Raw genomic sequence first — 23,518 nt, forward strand, 5'->3', positions numbered from 1 at the left:
CCCATATTGATGAGAATCTCGTAATAAGGGGACACGATCTCTGCTTTGACAGGACATGTCAAAAAACTGCCTCGCGTTATGTGCGGGGCTAGTTAAAGGAAACGGTTCGAATAATCACCGGGCCATGACATAATGTCGTGTTGCCAAAACGTGTCAGCAGATTAAATTTGTGGAAATATTATTCTCTCTACGGTGATATGTGGAGCTTATTTTGCAGGGTCGGACACTATCCTTGTATTCAAATTCTTCTGTGATGTATTCGGAGGAGGAACCCGCCTTGCAATGCCGAAGACAATACTGCGCGTCGGACTCATCGTCATTGAAGCCTGGTTCAGGGGCTACTGAGGGAGTCCTGGATTGGGGGGTCTCCGGACAGCCGGATTATATCCTTTGGCCGGACTGCTGGACTATGAAGATGCAAGATTGAAGACTCCGTCTCGTGTCCGGATGGGACTCTACTTGGCGTGGAAGGCAAGCTAGGCAATACGGATATGCATATCTCCTCCTTTGTAACCGACCTTGTGTAACCCTAGCCCTCTCCGGTGTCTATATAAACCGGACGGTTTTAGTCCGTAGGACAACATACAATCATACCATAGGCTAGCTTCTAGGGTTTAACCTCTCTGATCTCGTGGTAGATCTACTCTTGTACTACCCATATCATCAATATTAATCAAGCAGGACGTAGGGTTTTACCTCCATCAAGAGGGCCCGAACCTGGGTAAAACTTCGTGTCCCCTGCCTCCTGTTACCATCCGCCTAGACGCACAGTTCGGGACCCCCTACCCGAGATCCGCCGATTTTGACACCGACATCTATGGTCAGGAAACTTAACCATCTTTGATTAACGAGCTAGTCAAGTAGAGGCATACTAGGGACACTCTGTTTGTCTATGTATTCACACATGTACTAAGTTTCCGGTTAATACAATTCTAGCATTAATAATAAACATTTATCATGATATAAGGAAATATAAATAACAACTTTATTATTGCCTCTAGGGAACATTTCCTCCAGTAGGGCGCGCCCTCCACCCTTGTGGCTGGCTAGTGGCCCCATCTAGTACTTTCTTCGTCCAATATTTTTTATTTATGCCAAAAACATGCTCTGTGAAGTTTCAGGACTTTTGGAGTTGTGCAGAATAGGTCTCTAATATTTGCTTCTTTTCCAGCCTAGAATTCCAGCTGCCGGCATTCTCCCTCTACATGTAAACCTTGTAAAATAAGAGAAAATAGGCATAATTATTGTGATATAATGTGTAATAACATCCCATAATGCATTAAATATCAATATAAAAAGCATGATGCAAAATGGACGTATCATGAGACAAACAACGGCTTGACGATTGTAGCTACCGCATTGATGACTACGTCTGGCACCCTGGACCGGTGCTCCTCAAAGTTGTCCTCAAGCTCCAAATTCGTCGACGACATCACCCCCTCTAAGTTTAGGGAATGACTCACTGGACCCAAAGCCTTCCAGAGAGGCAACACCATGTCGTCAAAGGAGAAGACTGTTGCATGTTTCTCCTTTGGGAAATTGGGAAAGTTATTTTCGAAATGCCCCACCACAGCGCAACGTTGTTTTGGAGCTTTTTCATATTTTTACGGAGTATCTCAGACCAGTGGTCACTTCCAACAGATTTGCGGTTGACGTGCGGATTGAGTGGTCAATACACATGCATGTCAAGGTGCTTTGTGAAATACAGACACAAGGTGATTTGCGATGATAATCTTGTTCTTCTGGGAGACAGCGACAATGGTGCCGAACTACCATCCCGAAGTCCTGCGCCATGTCTTCGAACATGAGATTGCATGGGATCCATTAGATTTGCTCCAAAATGCAAATGGAGTAGATGCGCACGTGATGTCTTCTGAGTGCACGGGGTTGAGTTGTAGCCTTTTTGAAGTAAGAGTATTGATCCCACAGAGAGTTACAAAATGGTCATTGCCGCTTATAGAGGTTTATCAGAATGTGCCTACATGTTAATTGTGATTCGAAGCAAAAGCGATACAGAATTGGAAATATTGCAAGTGTGTCTCACATAATTGAAGTGCGCAAGAATGGAAGTAGCTAACAAGAGAGTAATGAAGGCATTCTCAGAGAGTGGGATCGCCGCTAAAAATGTATGTTACTTAATAATGCAATTGCACTACTATGGATTTAAATAACTAATCCACTTTTATATGTTTTTATGTGTGGGTAGAGCGAGTATAGCTAAGCGCATACTACTGTGGTTCTGTATCATACACACCATCACTATTCCTCTCCTAACAGATAGATGCAACAATGATTAAGTGTCTCCTCATCGACATGACTAAGGCGATCTTCGTTACTTTCCTGTCCATGTTGTGCAAGGGAGGGAGGTAGCTTTTGTTGTTTGAAGAATCCCTAGAGGTAATAATAAAGTTCTTAGTATTCTATTTCCATGTTCATAATTAAGTTTATATTTCTATTTTAGAATTACATTGGTTCTTGAACATGAGATTAGGAGGAAAATCTAATTGCATGTGCTCAAAGATAAACACCAAAAAGAACCCTAGTCAGGCCTTTGGACTAGCTCATGTATCGTTGATGGTTCAGTTTTCCTAACCATGGACATAGTTGATGTAAAAACGATGATTACAATAATGAGGACACGTTGTTAGAGTAACAATGGTGTTGGATAGACCTAACTTACGAAATACTCCCTCTCTCTCAGTTTATAGGGCGTGTGCGTACCCCTAGGTCGTCAATTTGACCAACCTAATACAAGTCATACATTACAAAAAATACATCAATATAAACTTCAGATGTTCTATTTTCAAACGGTATATTTTTGTGTTATATAGTTTATATTAGCTAGGGTGATAAAATTAGCAACCTAGGTATACGCGCAGGACTTGTAAACTGAAACGGAGGGAGTACAATGAGGCCACGTCGTTGATATGTTATCGGTATTCTCATATAAATTGTTAATGTTTACTTGTGTCTAGTCCTGGCCATACCCGGCCCGAAAAAGCCCAACCCGGCCCGAAAAAGCCCGACCCGGCCTGGCCCGACCCGACCTTGTCCATGGGTCAGGCTTGGGCCTAGGTTTTGAGCCCGAAGCATGGGCTGGGTCGGGCCCGGGCCCATCGTTTTTGCTGTTTAAGGAAGAGGCCCGGCCCGAGGCCCGGTGGGCTTTTAACATGATGGGCCGGGCTCGGGCCCGATTTTTAGGCCCGACGGCCAGGCTGGGTCGGGCTTGGGTCTGGGTTTTTTGTGTCGGGCTTCGGTTGGCCCGGCCCGAAGCCCGGCCTGGCCCGAGGGATGGCCAGGACTACTTGTGTCCTTAGCCCATGAGAATATAGATACCGGATGATTGCTTTGGGGTTTTGCTCTATAACTGGGTAATTATAAAGGTAACTTTTGGGTATACCAGAAAAGTATTTCATGATTCTCGGTAGTTCAAGACTGCGATTTGCCCCTCCAGTGATGGAGAGATACACTCTGGGCCCACTTAGCATTACTGTGTCCATCATCATCTGGCCAAACACTGTGGCTAATGATACTAAAATATAGAGAAAAGAGTACAAACTGATAACAAGGATAACCATGTATAGTGATCAAGGTATTAATCATGGGGATATCCTAAAAGTCTCGCCTCAAGTTTTGTAACTTATCGCGAGATAAAGAGAATCGTATATGATAACATATGGTTCGATCGATAACAATCTATGTGGGAACCATTATGAGTGTCCATATTTGGCCAATAATTATTAACTGGAAGGTGTCTTAGACATGTTCATATTATTGAATATATAGGATCACACGCTTAATGATTAGCAGTACATAGAAGTACCATTGAGGCCTCTTTTGGTTTGGAGGATAGGATTCTTATAGGATTTTTTCCTTCAAAGCCCTTTGTTCATAGGAATGGATTCCTATTTCTACATAGGATTGGTTCCTATCCTTCACATTTCATAGAAAAATAAAAATGAGCCTAGACTCAATGAAAAAATACTTTTGGTGTCAACCAAATGACATCTCGTTTCTTATTCCTACTTATAAGATTTGAGATACATGTCATCTCATTTTCTATAAAATTCCTATTCCTACAATAATCCTATCCTATGAACCAAAAAAGGCCTGAGATAAAAGAGAATGAGAGAGAAGGGTTTCAAAAGCGTTTCATATAATTTTAGAAGTGTTTGGAAGTGTTTCGAGGTACTAAGTATCCCGTGTCAGATGTTCTGAAAGGTTCCAAAATGATAGATGACGAGTCTTCTCAAAGGTCCGTAGTCCAAAAGCTTCTAGGATATTTTGAAAGGTTCATAGTGGGCATACCCCGTTGTCATGGGCCCACAAGCCCAAATCGGCAACCACCTTAATTATTCTCAAACGATAAGTGTCACATGTGTGGCATGTAGTAACATCACTCTGACATTTTAAAAAAATTTAAAACTTGTCATGATTTACAACTAAATTTTTAGGTAATTTAAAAATTGACATAAAAAATATTAGGGCGGGATTACTTTATGCCACACGTGTGACATTTATCAGAGTTTTAATTATTTAGGGATAAGACAGGTGGAAAGGGAGGGACTGTCCGGAATATGTCTCAAAAAGAAGAAAAAAGGGACTGTCCGGGAGAGGAGGGATTCCTCCAACAGAGGAGACCGGCGAGAAGGGAAGAAGCGAAATCCCCTTCCGCCGATTACATATTATATAGGGTTTGGATTCGGCGATGATCTCGATTGCCGGCGGAGATGCGGCACGGGAGGACCCCCGTTCAATTTGATCCAGAGTTCGGCTCCGCCGCTGGTGACACTGATGAAGGCCCGTCTCTCACACCGTCAGACGCCACCGGATTCATCACACGAGCTTGCGGACCAGGAGGATTACAGAGTCAGCGAGGAGGATTTCTGCAGGCACCTCGCTGTTTTGTCCAGCAGGCCTCGTCCCACAACCATCGTCGGGCCCAGGATTGACAGTGAACAGCAGCGCGAGGTCTACGAGCGCCTTGCGCTCTACCGCATCAGAGCATCCAAGGTTATTATTTCCTCGCATTCCCCCTATCATCTTGATATCCCATCTTTGTGTGCACATCCGGTCTGTTTTCTGCTAATTTATCTGCAATGCCCCTGCAAGTTTCTGATGAACTTTTATCTCTCACGGCTTGTGTTTCTGTTGCACATGCAGATGGCACAGGGAGTGTCCATGAATGAGCTGGATGACATGACTCTGAGAAAGGAATACCCCCCGGAAGCTCTCGAGGAGACGTGTTACTTCAGTGACTACGACCATGGTATTAGCGTCCAACTCGATCTAGCCGACACTCTACTTACGTTCTGGACGTTTATGCGTACATGGGCCAACATTCAGTGGAGAGCCCACTCCATCCCAAAAGCCCGGACTGAAAGGAGAAGGGATACTCTCCCTTATAAGTTGGTCATGGCCTTCTCCCGTAAGCGAGGTGGGACTAAACCAAGCCAGCCTCCACTGATGGACAGCAGTCCTAACATCCCATCCCCCTGAGAAGCCCCTCAGAAAGGCATGACGATGCTGGCTCTGATACCAGATGTTAGCGTCCAACTCGATCTAGCCCACACTCTACTTACGTTCTGGACGTTTATGCGCACATGGGCCAACATTCAGTGGAGAGCTCACTCCATCCCAAAAGCCCGGACTGAAAGGAGGAGGGATACTCTCCCTTATAAGTTGGTCATGGCCTCCTCCCGTAAGCGAGGTGAGACTAAACCAAGCCAGCCTACACTGATGGACAGCAGCCCTAACACATGGTGACACCATTGATTGGTACTTCAACCCTGACCACTCGGTCCACTCCTACTTGAGTGACTACCACCGCCTTGTCCTTAAAAATGGAGATGTAAGTGGCATCCGCTCATACTCATAACGATGACTAGTTCAGCTTCAGCTTCAGCATTTAGTTTATATAGTACACGTGAATCAATTGCGCATTTCAACTAATCTGGTACTTCTGTTTGGACCAAATAAGATGCCGTGTTCCTTCTAGTTGCAAATACTTGTCAGGGCATTCAGTTTTGAAGCAATATTGATAATTGATAGCACCTTTGTATGTATTTGGATTGATCATGCAAAAGTGCCATTGTGGTATTCTTCACACAGTAATTTCTCTATATTAAAGTTTTGTGGTTCTGAAAGTGCAAACAAATATTGAAATTGCATCCTGGAGACCGTGGGAAGTATGAAATATCGACACACGGTTACACATTCACTATTTCCCCTGATGTCCAAGCTATGTTTTTGAAACTTTTGGTTTTCTTCAGAACTGTCCCTTGTTTTAACACTTCAGTGATGATGAACATTGTACGGAAGTTTAATTAGCACAGTGATCTGTTTAATAGCATCGAAACCATTCGTTAAGTAATGTATGTCATCTATTTCTTCTCCCCCTCGGGAGTGCAGGGCACGCGGTACCTTGACTGGGAGAAGTACTGCTCATGGTTTACTACCTACGAAACAGATGAAGAGTATCTCAAGTACTTTGAAGAAATATCAAAGAAAATTAAGGTATGCATCATCAGATGTACTATGAAGGTTTAATCTAAGCTAATTTCTTCATCTTTCTGGGATACCAATAACCTTTATCTTTTGAGACAGTGGATTAAATGTTACATGAAATTTGAACGAGGATCTCCTGAGGTAAACATACCCTAAAGAAAACCATGTGGAGTAAAAGGTACAAATGAAGTATAATACCATGATAACCCCTTTGCTCTTTAGTGGATAGAGATGGAAGCTAGAGGATTTTGGCAAGCAGTGGAGATCGCGGTAGACTTTCCACACATGAGCTTTGATTTAGCTTTGACTGCATACACGGTACAATATATTCTCTTCTTTTTCAGTAATTCCTGAGATCAGCAACAGTTCTTGTTTTATTTGACATCGACACTCTTGTTATTCAGGATCATATTTTTAACACGAGATTTGATTATTTTGACCGTGAAGAAATTGATCCTCTTCTTTTTGAGATTTGGAAACGTCTCACTAAGCAAAAGGTTAGCATCGTACCTTGGCATGTATGCTATGGAGCTGTCATTTGTGGTGTACTCATCCAATGAAACCTTGGTGTTTACAAACAAGACCATAGTATCTGTTTGTGTTCATGCCTGTTGTATATGCTTGTTGATGTATGTTCCTTTCTTGAACATTGCTCAGATTACATTCAGACAGGCTCTAGACCAAGTCCAGCAAGAGAACATGTTCCCTCGACAGGAGAAGTGTATACAATTTGTACTGGATAATACTAGTATCTATACTCATTTGCAATCAACTGTAAGTTCTTATTCTAGGCCGAGGTTCTGCAATTTATGCCCTAATCCTCTTGAGTTCTGATTATTGACGTGCATTATCCTTGCTAATCCTTTCAAAAAAATTCCAGTTTGATACTTGCGTGGAAGACATCTCTGATGAGGTATGTATGATATATAAAAATTATATGCAATTTACAGTGAATCACATCGTTGATTGTGCTTTTTTTTAATGATGGCTTACCTCTCGATTCCATTATAGTCAACAATAGAATTAGTTCTAGACAGGTTCAACAGTTGCCACTATCACTAGCAGTTCAAAAGAAAGAAAATTAAAAATCTTAAAGCGAAAACTAGTTACTGACTAGTGTATATAACACACACAAGTCACAACCCAGCAGAAAGTATTAGCAGCTAACAGTTCTAAACTGCAAAACAGAGTCAAAACACATCAGACGTTACATAGCCCATTACATCGGCAAGTTGCTGTGAATTATCCATACAATCATCAGGGCAGGTTTTGGACGCAGGTGTCCCATCTGCTTCTCTAGGCACACCATTGGTGGAGCGCCTCTTGATGTTTTTTTGTGTGTGTGAATAGCCTCTTGATGTTTCAACAGCTTATCCTCTTGGAAACTTAGTCATTGCCTGTTTGGAGCTTTGCCCACTTGTGAAGGATAACAGGACAAACAAATAAATTCAGCTGACAAATGTATTAGTCTGTGCTCGAAGCAATCCCTGTTTCTAGTCTTCCAGATTGCCCAGCGTAAAGTTGCCAATCCCGACACCTGTTTGGAGACACAGCGAACAAATTTTACTATTTACTATTTGGCAATGGTGTGGCTGCATAAAATTGCAGAGAAATCCAATAGTAGGGACTAACTATTTAGATATAGAAGATATCGCGTCATTGTTTTCTTATAATTTTTGTGCTGTATTCGGGTGAGTTTAAACCGTCTCTCTGCTGCGATACGCGCAATATGGGATGAAGATAGTGTGTCATTGTTTTCTTTTAATTTGTGTATACCTTCTTAAATCTCATATCGATGGCACAAACATTTGATTGCTGTAGACTCCAGAGGATGAAGGCCGCAGGTTAATTACAATGGCGGTTTCGAGCAAGGTATGCATGCTTGTTCTGGACTTCTGGTACAGTCTGCAAGTTCCTTTTTTATTCTTGAAGTTGCAACTAAACTTCATTTTAAATTTCAGCTTCACAAAGAGAAGACATGGAATGAGTATATTATGAGGAAGATAGAGATTGCTAAACACATTGGGTTGGATCTCCAAGTATGTATCCATCTTGCATATCCTCGAAATTTCCTGTGACTGTACATGTTTATTCGTCTTAAAGAAAACCGATGCCTCGTTCACCTTGCAGGCTACATGTATCCGAATTTTAAGACCCAGAAGGATGTGGACTCTTGTTGTAGAACAAAATATTGTTCGGTGCCCAGATGCACCTGGGCATGGACAGTAAATTCGAACTTTGAAAAGGAACACTGTTTGGACCCAATTTTGTATTTTTGCCTAGAGGTCCTCAAATTTTCCAAATACCGCGAAACTTTGCACGCTCCTTGTGCAGTTGAGCATTTTTTATGCCAAAAGAGTTTAGAATTTTGTACTTTTTTTTGGATTTACTATTCATCAGGTGCAGATGAGCTTTGGCTTGGATGTGAATTACGGCTTGGCTTGCAACTCATATCTTGGTAAAGACAAATACTGTTGAATGAAGTGTTATGATGTTCTACTTTTTGTTGATGTCCTTCATTTTAGGCTGTTCGGCACCCAGGTCGGACCTACTCCAAATTGACTAAATCCATCAAATCGACTGCACTCCTCTTGTGTTCCCCTCCCTTTCTCCGCCGTCCGATTTTGCTGTCATAGATACTGACACGAAGTACCCTGGCCCCCACTGCCGCCATGGATGATGCCTTGACGGAGTCCATATTGCTCTCGGCTGTCGTCTCTTGCAAGGTGGAGAACGTCGCCTGAAGGGATCGATACAGACAGTAGTGTGTGTTGGGAAGCTGTGGAGAAGGCAACTTTGGTGAAGGTCGCTGACATGGACTTGGGCGCGTTAGGTCTGGCAACTGCCTTTGTGTCTTCCACGTGACCGTGAGAAGGAAGAAGCTGTCGACCGAGCCCGACTTTGTTCCAACCTCCCAATGGGCGGGCATTCTGGATCGCTGGACGAAAGAGGACGGTGTCATGGGTATGGTGTACGACTTGCCGCAACTCCAACGGAGCGGGCAACGTTAGGAAAGGCCGGCGTCGGGCATGCTGTGTTGTTTGATGATATGGCCGACCAAGATATGGTACATTAATTCTTGCCCTATATGCCATTGGATCAACTAGAGATGGTAGTTTCATTACGATGTATATTGTAGGACACACTCATGATTAACATGATACACGATGGTTAAGAACCTAGGCATTTTTGTTGGGGAACGTTGCAGAAAACAAAAAAATTCCTACGGTTTCACCAAGATCCATCTAGGAGTTCATCTAGCAACGAGTGATCGGATTGCATCTACATATCTGTTACGCCCTCGATGCGGCTATAGCTCCCACGTGTCGAGGCACGACTTAGAGACATAACCGCATTGAAAGCAATGTCGCAAGTCAGGCAATCATTACAACATCCCATGTAATACATAATAAAACGGGAAAGATAACATAGTTGGCTTACACTCGTCACGTCACATCAGAGTACATAAATAACATTCATCATACAAATCACTCATGGCCCGACTACGGTGCCAAAATAGAAAAGACCCCCAACATGCGACAAGGCCCTGAATCGATAACCCCAACTAGGCACCACTACTGATCGTCGGGAAAGGAGACATAATAACGCTGAGAGTCCTCGTCGAACTCCCACTTGAGCTCGTACTCGTCACCTGGAGCGGAATCACCTGGACCTGCATCTGGAGTTGTAGTATCTGTGAGCCACGGGGACTCAGCAATCTCACACCCACGCGATCAAGACTATTTAAGCTTATAGGAAGGATAAGGCAAGTATGTGGAGCTGCAGCAAGCGACTAGCATATGTGGTGGCTAACTTATACGCAAAGAGAGCGAGAAGAGGAGGCAAGGCACGAGCGAGAATCTAGAGGAACAACCTGCATCTGCATTACTCCAACACCGTGTCCACTTCCCGGACTCCGCCGAGAAGAGGCCATCACGGCAACACACTCAGTTGATTCATTTTAATTAATTAAGGTTCAAGTTATCTACAACCGGACATTAACAAATTCCCATCTGCCCATAACCGCGGGCACGGCTTTCGAAAGTTCAATCCCTGCAGGGGAGTCCCAACTTAGCCCATGACAAGCTCTCACGTTCAACGAAGGAATAGACCTCCACCCGAGACACACCGATCAGACTCGGTAACCCGGTACAACAAGACAATTCGACAGCTTAAAACAAGTCCAGCAACACCGCCCGAATGTGCCGACAAATCCCGATAGGAGCTGCACATATCTCTTTCTCAGGGCACACTCAGATTGTCCAAACTTCCGGTAGGCCAGCCCAGAGTTGCCCCTGGTAGCCACCGGCGGCTGACGGTTGGACCAACACTCAGAGGAGCACTGGCCCCGGGGGGTTTAAAATAAGATGACCCTTGAGTCTGCAGAACCCAAGGGAAAGTAAGGCTAGGTGGCAAATGGTAAAACCAAGGTTGGGCATTGCTGGAAAAGCTTTAATCAAGGCGAACTATCAAGGGGTTCCCATTATAACCCAACCGCGTAAGGAACGCAAAAATCCGGGAACATAACACCGATATGACGGAAACTAGGGCGGCAAGAGTGGAACAAAACACTAGGCGAGAGGCCGAGCCTTCCACCCTTTACCAAGTATATAGATGTATTAAGATAACATAGCAATATAATGATATCCCAACAAGTAAATAAATGTTCCAACAAGGAACGGCTCCAATCTTCACCTACAACTAACAACGCTATAAGAGGGGCTGAGCAAAGCGGTAACATAGCCAATCAACGGTTTGCTAGGACAATGGTGGGTTAGAGGTTTGACATGGCAATTGGGAGTCTGACAAGCAAAAGGTAGGCATCGTAGTAGTGGCAAAGCAAAAGAGCGAGCAAACTAGCATAGCAAAGATAGTAGTGATTTCGAGGGTATGATCATCTTGCCTGCACAGTTGTCAAAGTTGACTGGATCCTCACAAGCAAACTCAACGGGCTCCTCGGTAGCGAACTCGTCTCCCGGCTCTGCCCAACAATACAAACAAGCAACAAGGATACAATCAACCACGTGCAAGACCAAGCAATATGATGAAATGATGATATGCTATGCGGGATGCGATGCGGGATGCAAAATGCAAGATATAACAGGAAATGCATGAACCTGGCCTCAACTTGGAAAACCAAGTGTGCCACTGGATAGAGGGGATTAAATCACTTGAAAACGATATAAAGATCATTGGAATCGGAGTTATGGTTTGGAAATGGCAAGCGTTTTAAGATATGACACCGGTCTGCGATTTACAGCAAGTAGGCATCTAAACGCAACGAAATGAACATGCTACAGCCACCAAACATGAAAACAAAAATACATGGCAGTGATGTACACAAGATTTTTAACAAAACACTAGCACTGAGCCATAGGCAAATTCATCCATTAAGAGGTTCAAACAAGCATGGCAAAAATGAATATGCAAAACAGATTCCAGACTTAGTGAAATTAACACTAGCCTGAAATTTCAGATCACGAAGCCCTCTTTCTAACAGCATTTTGGGCAACAAGGTGACCTCAAATGCAAATGATGCAATGGAATGAAATGATGTACATGCCGAGACAAAGATTTTGATATATCATATGCCCAAAACGGAGCTACGGTTGCGGAGATACAAGCAGTCAAAGAATGCATAAAAAACTAGGGTTTCAGACGAAAGTCAACCGAGGAGGAAACTTTGGATCTCAGATCTGGCGCGGGAACCGAGGCGGTGCCGGAGTACTGTAGCACGAACTCACCGGAAATGGCCGTGGCGGCGGCCGGAAGAAGGGGGACTCGCCGGGCCTTGGCCGGGGAAGAGGGGCGCCGGCCCGGAGGACGAGGAGGCGCGGCGAAGGGCAGAGGGGCCGGCTCGGGCGTCGGCGGCGCGGAAGCCGAGGCGGAGCGGCGCGGCTCGCCGGAGTCGCGGTCGCCGGAGACGGCGGCGCGGTGGCCGGAGACGAGGGAGGCGGCGGATCCGGGCGGGAGGCGAGACCCGGGCGGCGGCGGAGCTCACCGGGCCGCGGGGGCCGGACGCGGGCTCCCGGGCCGCGGTGGGAGGCGGCGGCGGCGGGGGTGACGTGGCGGGCCCTGAGTGGCTGGGCGCGGCGGCGGGATGACGGGCGGACAATGTCCGTCGGCAGCGGTTGTGTCCGGCGGCGGCGGGAGGAGTTGGATCTAGGGTTAGGGGAGGGAGACCCGCGAATTTCGGAATGGGGGTGTATATATAGGCATAAGTGGAGCTAGGAGAGTCCAAATGAGGTGCGGTTTTCGCCCACACGATCGTGATCGAACGATCTAGGACATGGAGCAGAGTTAGGTGGGTTTTTGGGCCAAATTGGAGGGGTGTTGGGCTGCAACACACACGAGGCCTTTTCGGTCCCTCGGTTAACCGTTGGAGTATCAAACGAAGTCCAAATGACCCGAAACTTGACAGGCGGTCTACCGGTAGTAAACCAAGGCCGCATGACAAGTCTCGGTCCAATCCGGAAATGTTTAATCCCCACACACGAAAGAAAGCTAGAAATGGCCACCGGAGGAGAACGAAGCGCCGGAATGCAAAACGGACAACGGGGAAAATGCTCGAATGCATGAGATGAACATGTATGCAAATGCAATGCACGAGATGACATGATAAGAGATGCACGGAAAAGAAAAACACACACGGAGACAAAGACCCGAACCCGAGAAATAAATATAACTTAGCGCCGGAGACGGCAAGAGTTGGATACAAATATGGAAAGTTATATCTGGGGCGTTACAATATCTTTGTAGATCACGCGCGGAAGCGTTCAAAGAACGGGGATGAGGAAGGCGTACTCGACGTGATCCAAATCACCGGAGATCCTAGCGCCGAACGGACGGCACCTCCGCGTTCAACACACGTACGGTCAGCGTAACGTCTTCTTCTGGATCCAGCAAGGGGGAAGGAGAGGTTGAGGAAGATGGCTCCAGCAGCAGCACGACGGCGTGGTGGTGATGGAGCTGCAGTACTCCGGCAGGGCTTCGCCAAGCACTATGGAGGAGGAGGAGGTGTTGGAGAGGGAGAGGGAGGCACCAAAGGCAAAGGTAAGAGGTCATCCCTTCCCCCCACTATATATAGGGGGTCCAAGGGGGGGGGCGCCGGCCCTAGGAGATCCAATCTCCTAGGGGGTGCGGCCAAGGGAGGTATCCCTCCTTCCCAAGGCACCTAGGAGGTGCCTTCCCCCTTTGGGACTCTTCCCTTCTTGAACCCTAGGCGCATGGGCCTCTTGGGGCTGGTGCCCTTGGCCCATATAGGCCAAGGCGCACCCTCTACAGCCCATGTGGCCCCCCGGGGCAGGTGGCCCCACCCGATGGACCCCCGGGACCCTTCCGGTGGTCCCGGTACAATACCGGTTACCCCGAAACTTGTCCCGATGTCCGAAATAGCACTTCCTATATATAATTCTTTACCTCCGGACCATTCCGGAACTCCTCGTGACATCCGGGATCTCATCCGGGACTCCGAACAACATTCGGGTTACTGCATATACATATCCCTACAACCCTAGTGTCACCGAACCTTAAGTGTGTAGACCCTACGGGTTCGGGAGACATGTAGACATGACCGAGATGCTCTCCGGTCAATAACCAACAGCGGGATCTGGATACCCATGTTGGCTCCCACATGCTCCTCGATGATCTCATCGGATGAACCACGATGTCGAGGATTCAAGCAACCCCGTATACAATTCCCTTTGTCAATCGGTATGTTACTTGCCCGAGATCCGATCGTCGGTATCCCAATACCTCTTTCAATCTCGTTACCGGAAAGTCACTTTACTCGTGCCGTAATGCATGATCCCGTGACCAGACACTTGGTCACTTTGAGCTCATAATGATGATGCATTACCGAGTGGGCCCAGTGATACCTCTCCATCATACGGAGTGACAAATTCCAGTCTTGATCCGTGTCAACCCAACAGACACTTTCGGAGATACCCGTAGTATACCTTTATAGTCACCCAGTTACGTTGTGACGTTTGGTACACCCAAAGCACTCCTACGGTATCCGGGAGTTACACGATCTCATGGTCTAAGGAAAGGATACTTGACATTGGAATACTCTAGCAAACGAACTATACGATCTTGTGCTATGTTTAGGATTGGGTCTTGTCCATCACATCATTCTTCTAATGATGTGATCTCGTTATCAATGACATCCAATGTTCATAGTCAGGAAACCATGACTATCTGTTGATCAACGAGCTAGTCAACTAGAGGCTTACTAGGGACATGTTGTTGTCTATTATTCACACATGTATTACGATTTCCGGATAACACAATTATAGCATGAATAAAGACAATTATCATGAACAAGGAAATATAATAATAATGCTTTTATTATTGCCTCTAGGGCATATTTCCAACAGTCTCCCACTTGCACTAGAGTCAATAATCTAGTTACATTGTGATGAATCGAACACCCATGGAATTCTGGTGTTGATCATGTTTTGCTCTAGGGAGAGGTTTAGTCAACGGATCTGCTACATTCAGGTCCATGTGTACTTTACAAATATCTATGTCTCCATCTTGAACATTTTCACGAATGGAGTTGAAGCGACGCTTGATGTGCCTTGTCTTCTTGTGAAATCTGGGCTCCTTGGCAAGAGCAATAGCTCCAGTGTTGTCACAGAAGAACTTGATCGGCCCCGACGCATTGGGTATGACTCCTAGGTCAGTGATGAACTCCTTCACCCAAATTGCTTCATGTGATGCCTCCGAGGCTGCCATGTACTCCGCTTCACATGTAGATCCCGCCACGACGCTCTGCTTGCAACTGCACCAGCTTACGGCCCCACCATTCAAAATATACACGTATCCGGTTTGTGACTTAGAGTCATCCAGATCTGTGTTGAAGCTAGCGTCGACGTAACCTTTTACGACGAGCTCTTCGTCACCTCCATAAACGAGAAACATTTCCTTAGTCCTTTTCAGGTACTTCAGGATATTCTTGACCGTTGTCCAGTGTTCCTTGCCGGGATTACTTTGGTACCTTCCTACCAAACTTACGGCAAGGTTTACATCAGGTCTGGTACACAGCATGGCATACATAATAGAACCTATGGCTGAGGCATAGGGGATGACACTCATCTCTTCTATATCTTCTGCCGTGGTCGGACATTGAGCTGAGCTCAATTTCACACCTTGTAACACAGGCAAGACCCCCTTCTTAGACTGATCCATATTGAACTTCTTCAATATCTTATCAAGGTATGTGCTTTGTGAAAGACCTATGAGGCGTCTTGATCTATCTCTGTAGATCTTGATGCCTAATATATAAGCAGCTTCTCCAAGGTCCTTCATTGAAAAACTTTTATTCAAGTAGGCCTTTATGCTGTCCAAGAGTTCTATATCATTTCCCATCAAAAGTATGTCATCTACATATAATATGAGAAATGCTACAGAGCTCCCACTCACTTTCTTGTAAACGCAGACTTCTCCATAAGTCTGCGTAAACCCAAACGCTTTGATCATCTCATCAAAGCGAATGTTCCAACTCCGAGATGCTTGCACCAGCCTATAAATCGAGCGTTGGAGCTTGCACACCTTGTTAGCATACTTAGGATCGACAAAACCTTCCGGCTGCATCATATACAATTCTTCCTTAAGGAAACCATTAAGGAATGCCGTTTTGACGTCCATTTGCCATATTTCATAATCATAGAATGCGGCAATCGCTAACATGATTCGGACGGACTTCAGCTTCGCTACCGGTGAGAAAGTCTCATTGTAGTCAATCCCTTGAACTTGTCGATAACCCTTAGCGACAAGCCGAGCTTTATAGATGGTCACATTACCATCCGCGTTTGTCTTCTTCTTAAAGATCCATTTATTTTCTATGGCTCGCCGCTCAACGGGCAAGTCAGTCAAAGTCCATACTTCATTTTCATACATGGATCCTATCTCGGATTTCATGGCTTCTAGCCATTTGTCGGAATCCGGGCCCGCCATCGCTTCTTCATAGTTCGAAGGTTCACCGTTGTCTAACAACATGATTTCCAAGACAGGGTTGCCGTACCACTCTGGTGCGGAACGTGTCCTTGTGGACCTTTGAATTTCAGTAGGAGCTTGATCAGAAGTATCTTGATCATCATCATTAACTTCCTCTCTAGTCGGTGCAGGCACCTCAGGAACATTTTCTTGAGTTGCGCCATTTTCTGGTTCAAGAGGTAATACTTCATCAAGTTCTACTTTCCTCCCACTTACTTCTTTCGAGAGAAACTCTTTCTCCAGAAAGGATCCATTCTTGGCAACAAAGATCTTGCCTTCGGATCTGAGGTAGAAGGTATACCCAATAGTTTCTTTAGGGTATCTTATGAAGACACATTTTTCCGATTTGGGTTCGAGCTTTTCAGGTTGAAGTTTCTTGACATAAGCATCGCATCCCCAAACTTTTAGAAACGACAGCTTAGGTTTCTTCCCAAACCATAATTCAAACGGTGTCGTCTCAACGGATTTCGACGGAGCCCTAGTTAGTGAATGCGGCAGTCTCTAAAGCATAGCCCCAAAAAGATAGCGGTAAATCGGCAAGAGACATCATAGATCGCACCATATCTAATAGAGTGCGTTTACGACGTTCGGACACACCATTACGCTGAGGTGTTCCAGGCGGCGTGAGCTGTGAAACTATTCCACATTTTCTTAAGTGTGTGCCAAACTCGTGACTCAAGTATTCTCCTCCACGATCTGATCGTAGGAATTTGATTTTTCTGTCACGTTGATTCTCAACCTCACTCTGAAATTCCTTGAACTTTTCAAAGGTCTCAGACTTGTGTTTCATTAAGTAGACATACCCATATCTACTTAAGTCATCAGTGAGGGTGAGAACATAACGATAGCCACCGCGAGCCTCAACACTCATTGGACCGCACACATCAGTATGTATGATTTCCAATAAGTTGGTTGCTCGCTCCATTGTTCCTGAGAACGGAGTCTTGGTCATTTTACCCATGAGGCATGGTTCGCACGTGTCAAATGATTCGTAATCAAGAGACTCTAAAAGTCCATCAGCATGGAGCTTCTTCATGCGTTTGACACCTATGTGACCAAGGCGGCAGTGCCACAAGTATGTGGGACTATCATTATCAACCTTACATCTTTTGGTACTCACACTATGAATATGTGTAGCATTACGCTCGAGATTCATTAAGAATAAACCATTTACCATCGGAGCATGACCATAAAACATATCTCTCATATAAATAGAACAACCATTATTCTCGGATTTAAATGAGTAGCCATCTCGAATTAAACGAGATCCTGATACAATGTTAATGCTCAAACTTGGCACTAAATAACAATTATTGAGGTTTAAAACTAATCCCGTAGGTAAATGAAGAGGCAGCGTGCCGACGGCAATCACATCGACCTTGGAACCATTCCCGACGCGCATCGTCACCTCGTCCTTCGCCAGTCTCCGCTTATTCCGCAGCTCCTGTTTTGAGTTACAAATGTGAGCAACTGCACCGGTATCAAATACCCAGGAGCTACTACGAGTACTGGTAAGGTACACATCAATTACATGTATATCACATATACCTTTTGTTTTGCCGGCCTTCTTGTCCGCTAAGTATTTGGGGCAGTTCCGCTTCCAGTGACCACTTTCCTTGCAATAAAAGCACTCAGTCTCGGGCTTGGGTCCATTCTTTGGCTTCTTCCCGGCAGCTTGCTTGCCGGGCACGGCAACTCCCTTGCCGTCCTTCTTGAAGGTTTTCTTACCCTTGCCTTTCTTGAAATTAGTGGTTTTATTCACCATCAACACTTGATGTTCCTTTTTGACTTCTACCTCTGCTGATTTCAGCATTGCAAATACTTCAGGAATGGTCTTTTCCACCCCCTGCATATTGAAGTTCATCACAAAGCTCTTGTAGCTCGGTGGAAGCGACTGAAGGATTCTGTCAATGACCGCGTCATCCGGGAGATTAACTCCCAGCTGAGTCAAGCGGTTATGTAACCCAAACATAGTGAGTATGTGCTCACTGACAGAACTGTTTTTCTCCATCTTACAGCTGAAGAACTTGTCGGAGACTTGATATCTCTCGACCGGGGCATGAGCTTGGAAAACCATTTTCAGCTCTTTGAACATCTCATATGCTCCGTGTCTCTCAAAACGCTTTTGGAGCCCCGGCTCTAAGCTGTAAAGCATGCCGCACTGAACGAGGGAGTAGCCATCGGTACGTGCCTGCCAAGCGTTCATAACGTCTTGTTCTGCAGGGAGAACAGGTGCGTCACCTAGCGGTGCTTGTAGGACATAATCTTTCTTGGCAGCTATGAGGATGATCCTCACGTTCCGGACCCAGTCCGTGTAGTTGCTGCCATCGTCTTTCAGCTTGGTTTTCTCTAGGAACGCGTTGAAGTTGAGGACTACGTTGGCCATTTGATCTACAAGACATATTGTAAAATATTTAGACTAAGTTCATGATAATTAAGTTCATCTAATCAAATTATTCAATGAACTCCCACTTAGATAGACATCCCTCCTGTAATCTAAGTATAACATGATCCGAGTTAACTAGGCCGTGTCCGATCATCACGTGAGACAGACTAGTCAACATCGGTGAACATCTTCATGTTGATCGTATCTTCTATACGACTCATGCTCGACCTTTCGGTCTTCTGTGTTCCGAGGCCATGTCTGTACATGCTAGGCTCGTCAAGTCAACCTAAGTGTTTGCATGTGTAAATCTGTCTTACACCCGTTGTATGTGAACGTTAGAATCTATCACACCCGATCATCACGTGGTGCTTCGAAACAACGAACTGTCGCAACGGTGCACAGTTAGGGGGAACACTTTCTTGAAATTATTATGAGGGATAATCTTATTTACTACCGTCGTTCTAAGTAAACAAGATGCAAAAACATGATAAACATCACATGCAATCAAATAATAATAGTGACATGATATGGCCAATATCACATAGCTCCTTTGATCTCCATCTTGGGGCTCCATGATCATCTTGTCACCGGCATGACACCATGATCTCCATCATCATGATCTCCATCATTGTGTCTCCATGAAGTTGCTCGCCAACTATTACTTCTACTACTATGGCTAACATGTTTAGCAATAAAGTAAAGTAATTTACATGGCGTTTCTCAATGACACGCTGGTTATACAAAAAATAAAGACAACTCCTATGGCTCCTGCCGGTTGTCATACTCATCGACATGCAAGTCGTGATTCCTATTACAATAGCATGAACATCTCATACATTACATATAGATCATTCATCATCCATCATAACTTTGGCCATATCATATCACAAAGCACTTGCTGCAAAAACAAGTTAGACGTCCTCTAATTGTTGTTGCAAGTTTTACGTGGCTGAAATAGGGTTCTAGCAAGAACGTTTTCTTACCTACGTGAAAGCCACAACGTGATTTGTCAACTTCTATTTACCCTTCATAAGGACCCTTTTCATTGAATCCGCTCCAACTAAAGTGGGAGAGGCAGACACCCGCCAGCCACCTTTATGCAACTTGTGCATGTTAGTCGGTGGAACCGGTCTCACGTAAGCGTACGTGTAAGGTTGGTCCGGGCCGCTTCATCCCACAATACCGTTGAAGCAAGATAAGACTAGTAGCGGCAAGAAAATTGACAACATCAACCCCCACAACAAATTGTGTTCTACTCGTGCAAGAGAACTACGCATAGACCTAGCTCATGATGCCACTGTTGAGGAACGTTGCAGAAAACAAAAAATTTCCTACGGTTTCACCAAGATCCATCTAGGAGTTCATCTAGCAACGAGTGATCGGATTGCATCTACATACCTTTGTAGATCACGCGCGGAAGCGTTCAAAGAACGGGGATGAGGAAGGCGTACTCGACGTGATCCAAATCACCGGAGATCCTAGCGCCAAACAGACGGCACCTCCGCGTTCAACACACGTACGGTCAGCGTAACGTCTCCTTCTTCTTGATCCAGCAAGGGGGAAGGAGAGGTTGAGGAAGATGGCTCCAGCAGCAGCACGACGGCGTGGTGGTGATGGAGCTGCAGTACTCCGGCAGGGCTTCGCCAAGCACTATGGAGGAGGAGGAGGTGTTGGAGAGGGAGAGGGAGGCACCAAAGGCAAAGGTAAGAGGTCCTCCCTTCCCCCCACTATATATAGGGGGTCCAAGGGGGGGGCGCCGGCCCTAGGAGATCCAATCTCCTAGGGGGTGCGGCCAAGGGAGGAATCCCTCCTCCCCAAGGCACCTAGGAGGTGCCTTCCCCCTTTGGGACTCTTCCCTTCTTGAACCCTAGGCGCATGGGCCTCTTGGGGCTGGTGCCCTTGGCCCATATAGGCCAATGCGCACCCCCTACAGCCCATGTGGCCCCCCGGGGCAGGTGGCCCCACCCGGTGGACCCCCGGGACCCTTCCGGTGGTCCCGGTACAATACCGGTGACCCCAAAACTTGTCCCGATGCCCAAAATAGCACTTCCTATATATAATTCTTTACCTCCGGACCATTCCGGAACTCCTCGTGACGTCCGGGATCTCATCCGGGACTCCGAACAACATTCGGGTTACTGCATATACATATCCCTACAACCCTAGCGTCACCGAACCTTAAGTGTGTAGACCCTACGGGTTCGGGAGACATGTAGACATGACCGAGATGCTCTCCGGTCAATAACCAACAGCGGGATCTGGATACCCATGTTGGCTCCCACATGCTCCTCGATGATCTCATCGGATGAACCACGATGTCGAGGATTCAAGCAACCCCGTATACAACTCCCTTTATCAATCGGTATGTTACTTGCCCGAGATCCGATCATCGGTATCCCAATACCTCGTTCAATCTCGTTACCGGCAAGTCACTTTACTCGTGCCGTAATGCATGATCCCGTGACCAGACACTTGGTCACTTTGAGCTCATAATGATGATACATTACCGAGTGGGCCCAGTGATACCTCTCCGTCATACGGAGTGACAAATCCCAGTCTTGATCCGTGTCAACCCAACAGACACTTTCGGAGATACCCGTAGTATACTTTTATAGTCACCCAGTTACGTTGTGACGTTTGGTACACCCAAAGCACTCCTACGGTATCCGGGTGTTACACGATCTCATGGTCTAAGGAAAGGATACTTGACATTGGAAAACTCTAGCAAACAAACTATACAATCTTGTGCTATGTTTAGGATTGGGTCTTGTCCATCACATCATTCTCCTAATGATGTGATCTCGTTATCAATGACATCCAATGTCCATAGTCAGGAAACCATGACTATCTGTTGATCAATGAGCTAGTCAACTAGAGGCTTATTAGGGACATGTTGTTGTCTATTATTCACACATGTATTACGATTTCCGGATAACACAATTATAGCATGAATAAAGACAATTATCATGAACACGGAAATATAATAATAATGCTTTTATTATTGCCTCTAGGGCATATTTCCAACAATTTTGACATGGGCGATATCAATTTCCCTATGTTTGATGTTGGACAAACATCGCACGCTAAAAAAGCGAAGATACCAAAGGCAAGAGGTCCGACATTCACAAGTTATGAATGTATTGTTGTGTGAATCTTTGTTGGCCACAATCATGTATCCCATTTGTCAAAACTGAGCAAAAGGGCGTCAAGTATTGGCAAAAAAGATCTATAAACACTACCATGAGCACAAGAACTATGTGGAGCCACACGCTATCCATACCACCCGCAAAGAGACCTTTCTCAAACATAGATCGTCTTTCACCCAAGAGAGCGGCTACAAGTTCTGCGGTTACTATACACAAATAGTGCCGGAACCAGATCGTCATTGCAGTGAGTAGCCATGTAAGTTTGACTTACTTCACATTGTCATCATTTGTATTTCATTGCGGTTTTGCATTGTTTTGAGTGATTCTTGTTTTGCTAGTTGGGTTTGGGGGACACTTTGTACAACCAAACCGAGGGCAAGTCATCCACTTTGTCGCATTATTGGTTGAAACTGAACGGGAAAGCAAAGTGAACCATCGTTGAAGAGCTCGAAATGGCATCAAGAAGTTCAAGAAAACGGTGGATCAACTTCCCAACAATCTATTGGATTGGATGACAAAGAGGAGCAAAGTGGAGGGGCCGGTGTACATGCAACTGTGCCAAAAAAAGGTACTCCCTCCGTTCCGAATTACTTGTCTTGGATTTGTCTAGATACGGATGTATCTAGACTCATTTTAGTGCTAGATACCTCCGTATCTAGACAAATCCAAGACAAGTAATTCAGAACGGAGGGAGTAGGTGAGTGGAAACAATTGAGAGAAGAAAAGGGCCGCACGTGACAACACGACAAGCAAAATGTCTGTCACATGGAAGAGAATTTTTTTTCCGCATGGAACGATGGTGTTGAGCCTATCGATCTTCCCCCATGAGATGCTTGACTTGTTGTACTATGACTATTAATTTCATGAGGCATTTATTTGGTTGATGAGTTCTTTATGATTATTAATCCAAATTTTTGAGTTTTGGGCTTCCGCCTCGATAACCTCCTATTGCTAGCCTCTTCGGTGGCAAGCATTGTCCACTCTCGCATTCAGACATGATTTTACTGACGCGTGGTACTCATGTATCAAGATAATATGAAGCTCCTTTGGGACCCACGTCGCCACCTAAGAGCATGCTTAATAATATAGTTGATTGTTGGCTATATCTTGTTGACATGTGATTTATGGACAATTTTATAGTCAACATGTATAGTAGTTGATTGTAAATAGATATCACTTTTTCGCAAAAAAAAGATACCACTTTATTAATATCTAACCCATCTCACTCTTTCATAATGTTTTTTGGATTCCATGTTATAGTCGACTTTTAATCTACAAGTTGCTTCTTTTTTCTCTCCTCCAGCTCAGTATAAATATCATATTTAAATGCTTACATGTTGCTTGCATCACTTTATTATACTTGCTTTAAGGGTTTAAGAGCAGTAAGAGCATCTACAACTGGACTCCCCCCCCATTCTTTTCCTATACATCCAGGCCAAGAACTCGATTAGGGCTCGGACATGATATAGAAAAAAGCCCA

The 23,518-nt window shown here is 45.2% G+C and overlaps 1 protein-coding gene across 1 annotated transcript; it reads left to right on the forward strand.

Moving 5' to 3' along the window:
- Nucleotides 1–4,578: 4,578 nt before the first annotated feature.
- Nucleotides 4,579–9,006, forward strand: LOC125511211. The gene is made up of 12 exons (XM_048676533.1): nucleotides 4,579–5,013; nucleotides 5,164–5,266; nucleotides 5,760–5,851; nucleotides 6,412–6,516; nucleotides 6,607–6,648; nucleotides 6,730–6,825; nucleotides 6,912–7,004; nucleotides 7,165–7,281; nucleotides 7,388–7,420; nucleotides 8,329–8,379; nucleotides 8,469–8,546; nucleotides 8,638–9,006. The coding sequence occupies exons 1-12, from the start codon at nucleotides 4,795–4,797 to the stop codon at nucleotides 8,734–8,736; spliced, it is 1,128 nt and encodes a 375-aa protein (XP_048532490.1). The 5' UTR covers nucleotides 4,579–4,794; the 3' UTR covers nucleotides 8,737–9,006.
- The last annotated feature ends 14,512 nt before the right edge of the window (nucleotides 9,007–23,518 follow it).

Source organism: Triticum urartu, chromosome 1 (genome assembly GCF_003073215.2).
Source record: "Triticum urartu cultivar G1812 chromosome 1, Tu2.1, whole genome shotgun sequence".
NCBI lineage: Eukaryota > Viridiplantae > Streptophyta > Magnoliopsida > Poales > Poaceae > Triticum > Triticum urartu.

What these genes read in the sequence shown, in the direction of transcription:
- LOC125511211 (XM_048676533.1), top strand. Translation starts at nt 4,795, where the DNA reads ATGAAGGCCCGTCTCTCACACCGTCAGACGCCACCGGATTCATCACAC. An exon ending in CAATGGCGGTTTCGAGCAAG is followed by an intron (nt 8,380 to 8,468) that starts GTATGCATGCTT and finishes TTTAAATTTCAG; the next exon opens with CTTCACAAAGAGAAGACATG. An exon ending in ACATTGGGTTGGATCTCCAA is followed by an intron (nt 8,547 to 8,637) that starts GTATGTATCCAT and finishes TTCACCTTGCAG; the next exon opens with GCTACATGTATCCGAATTTT.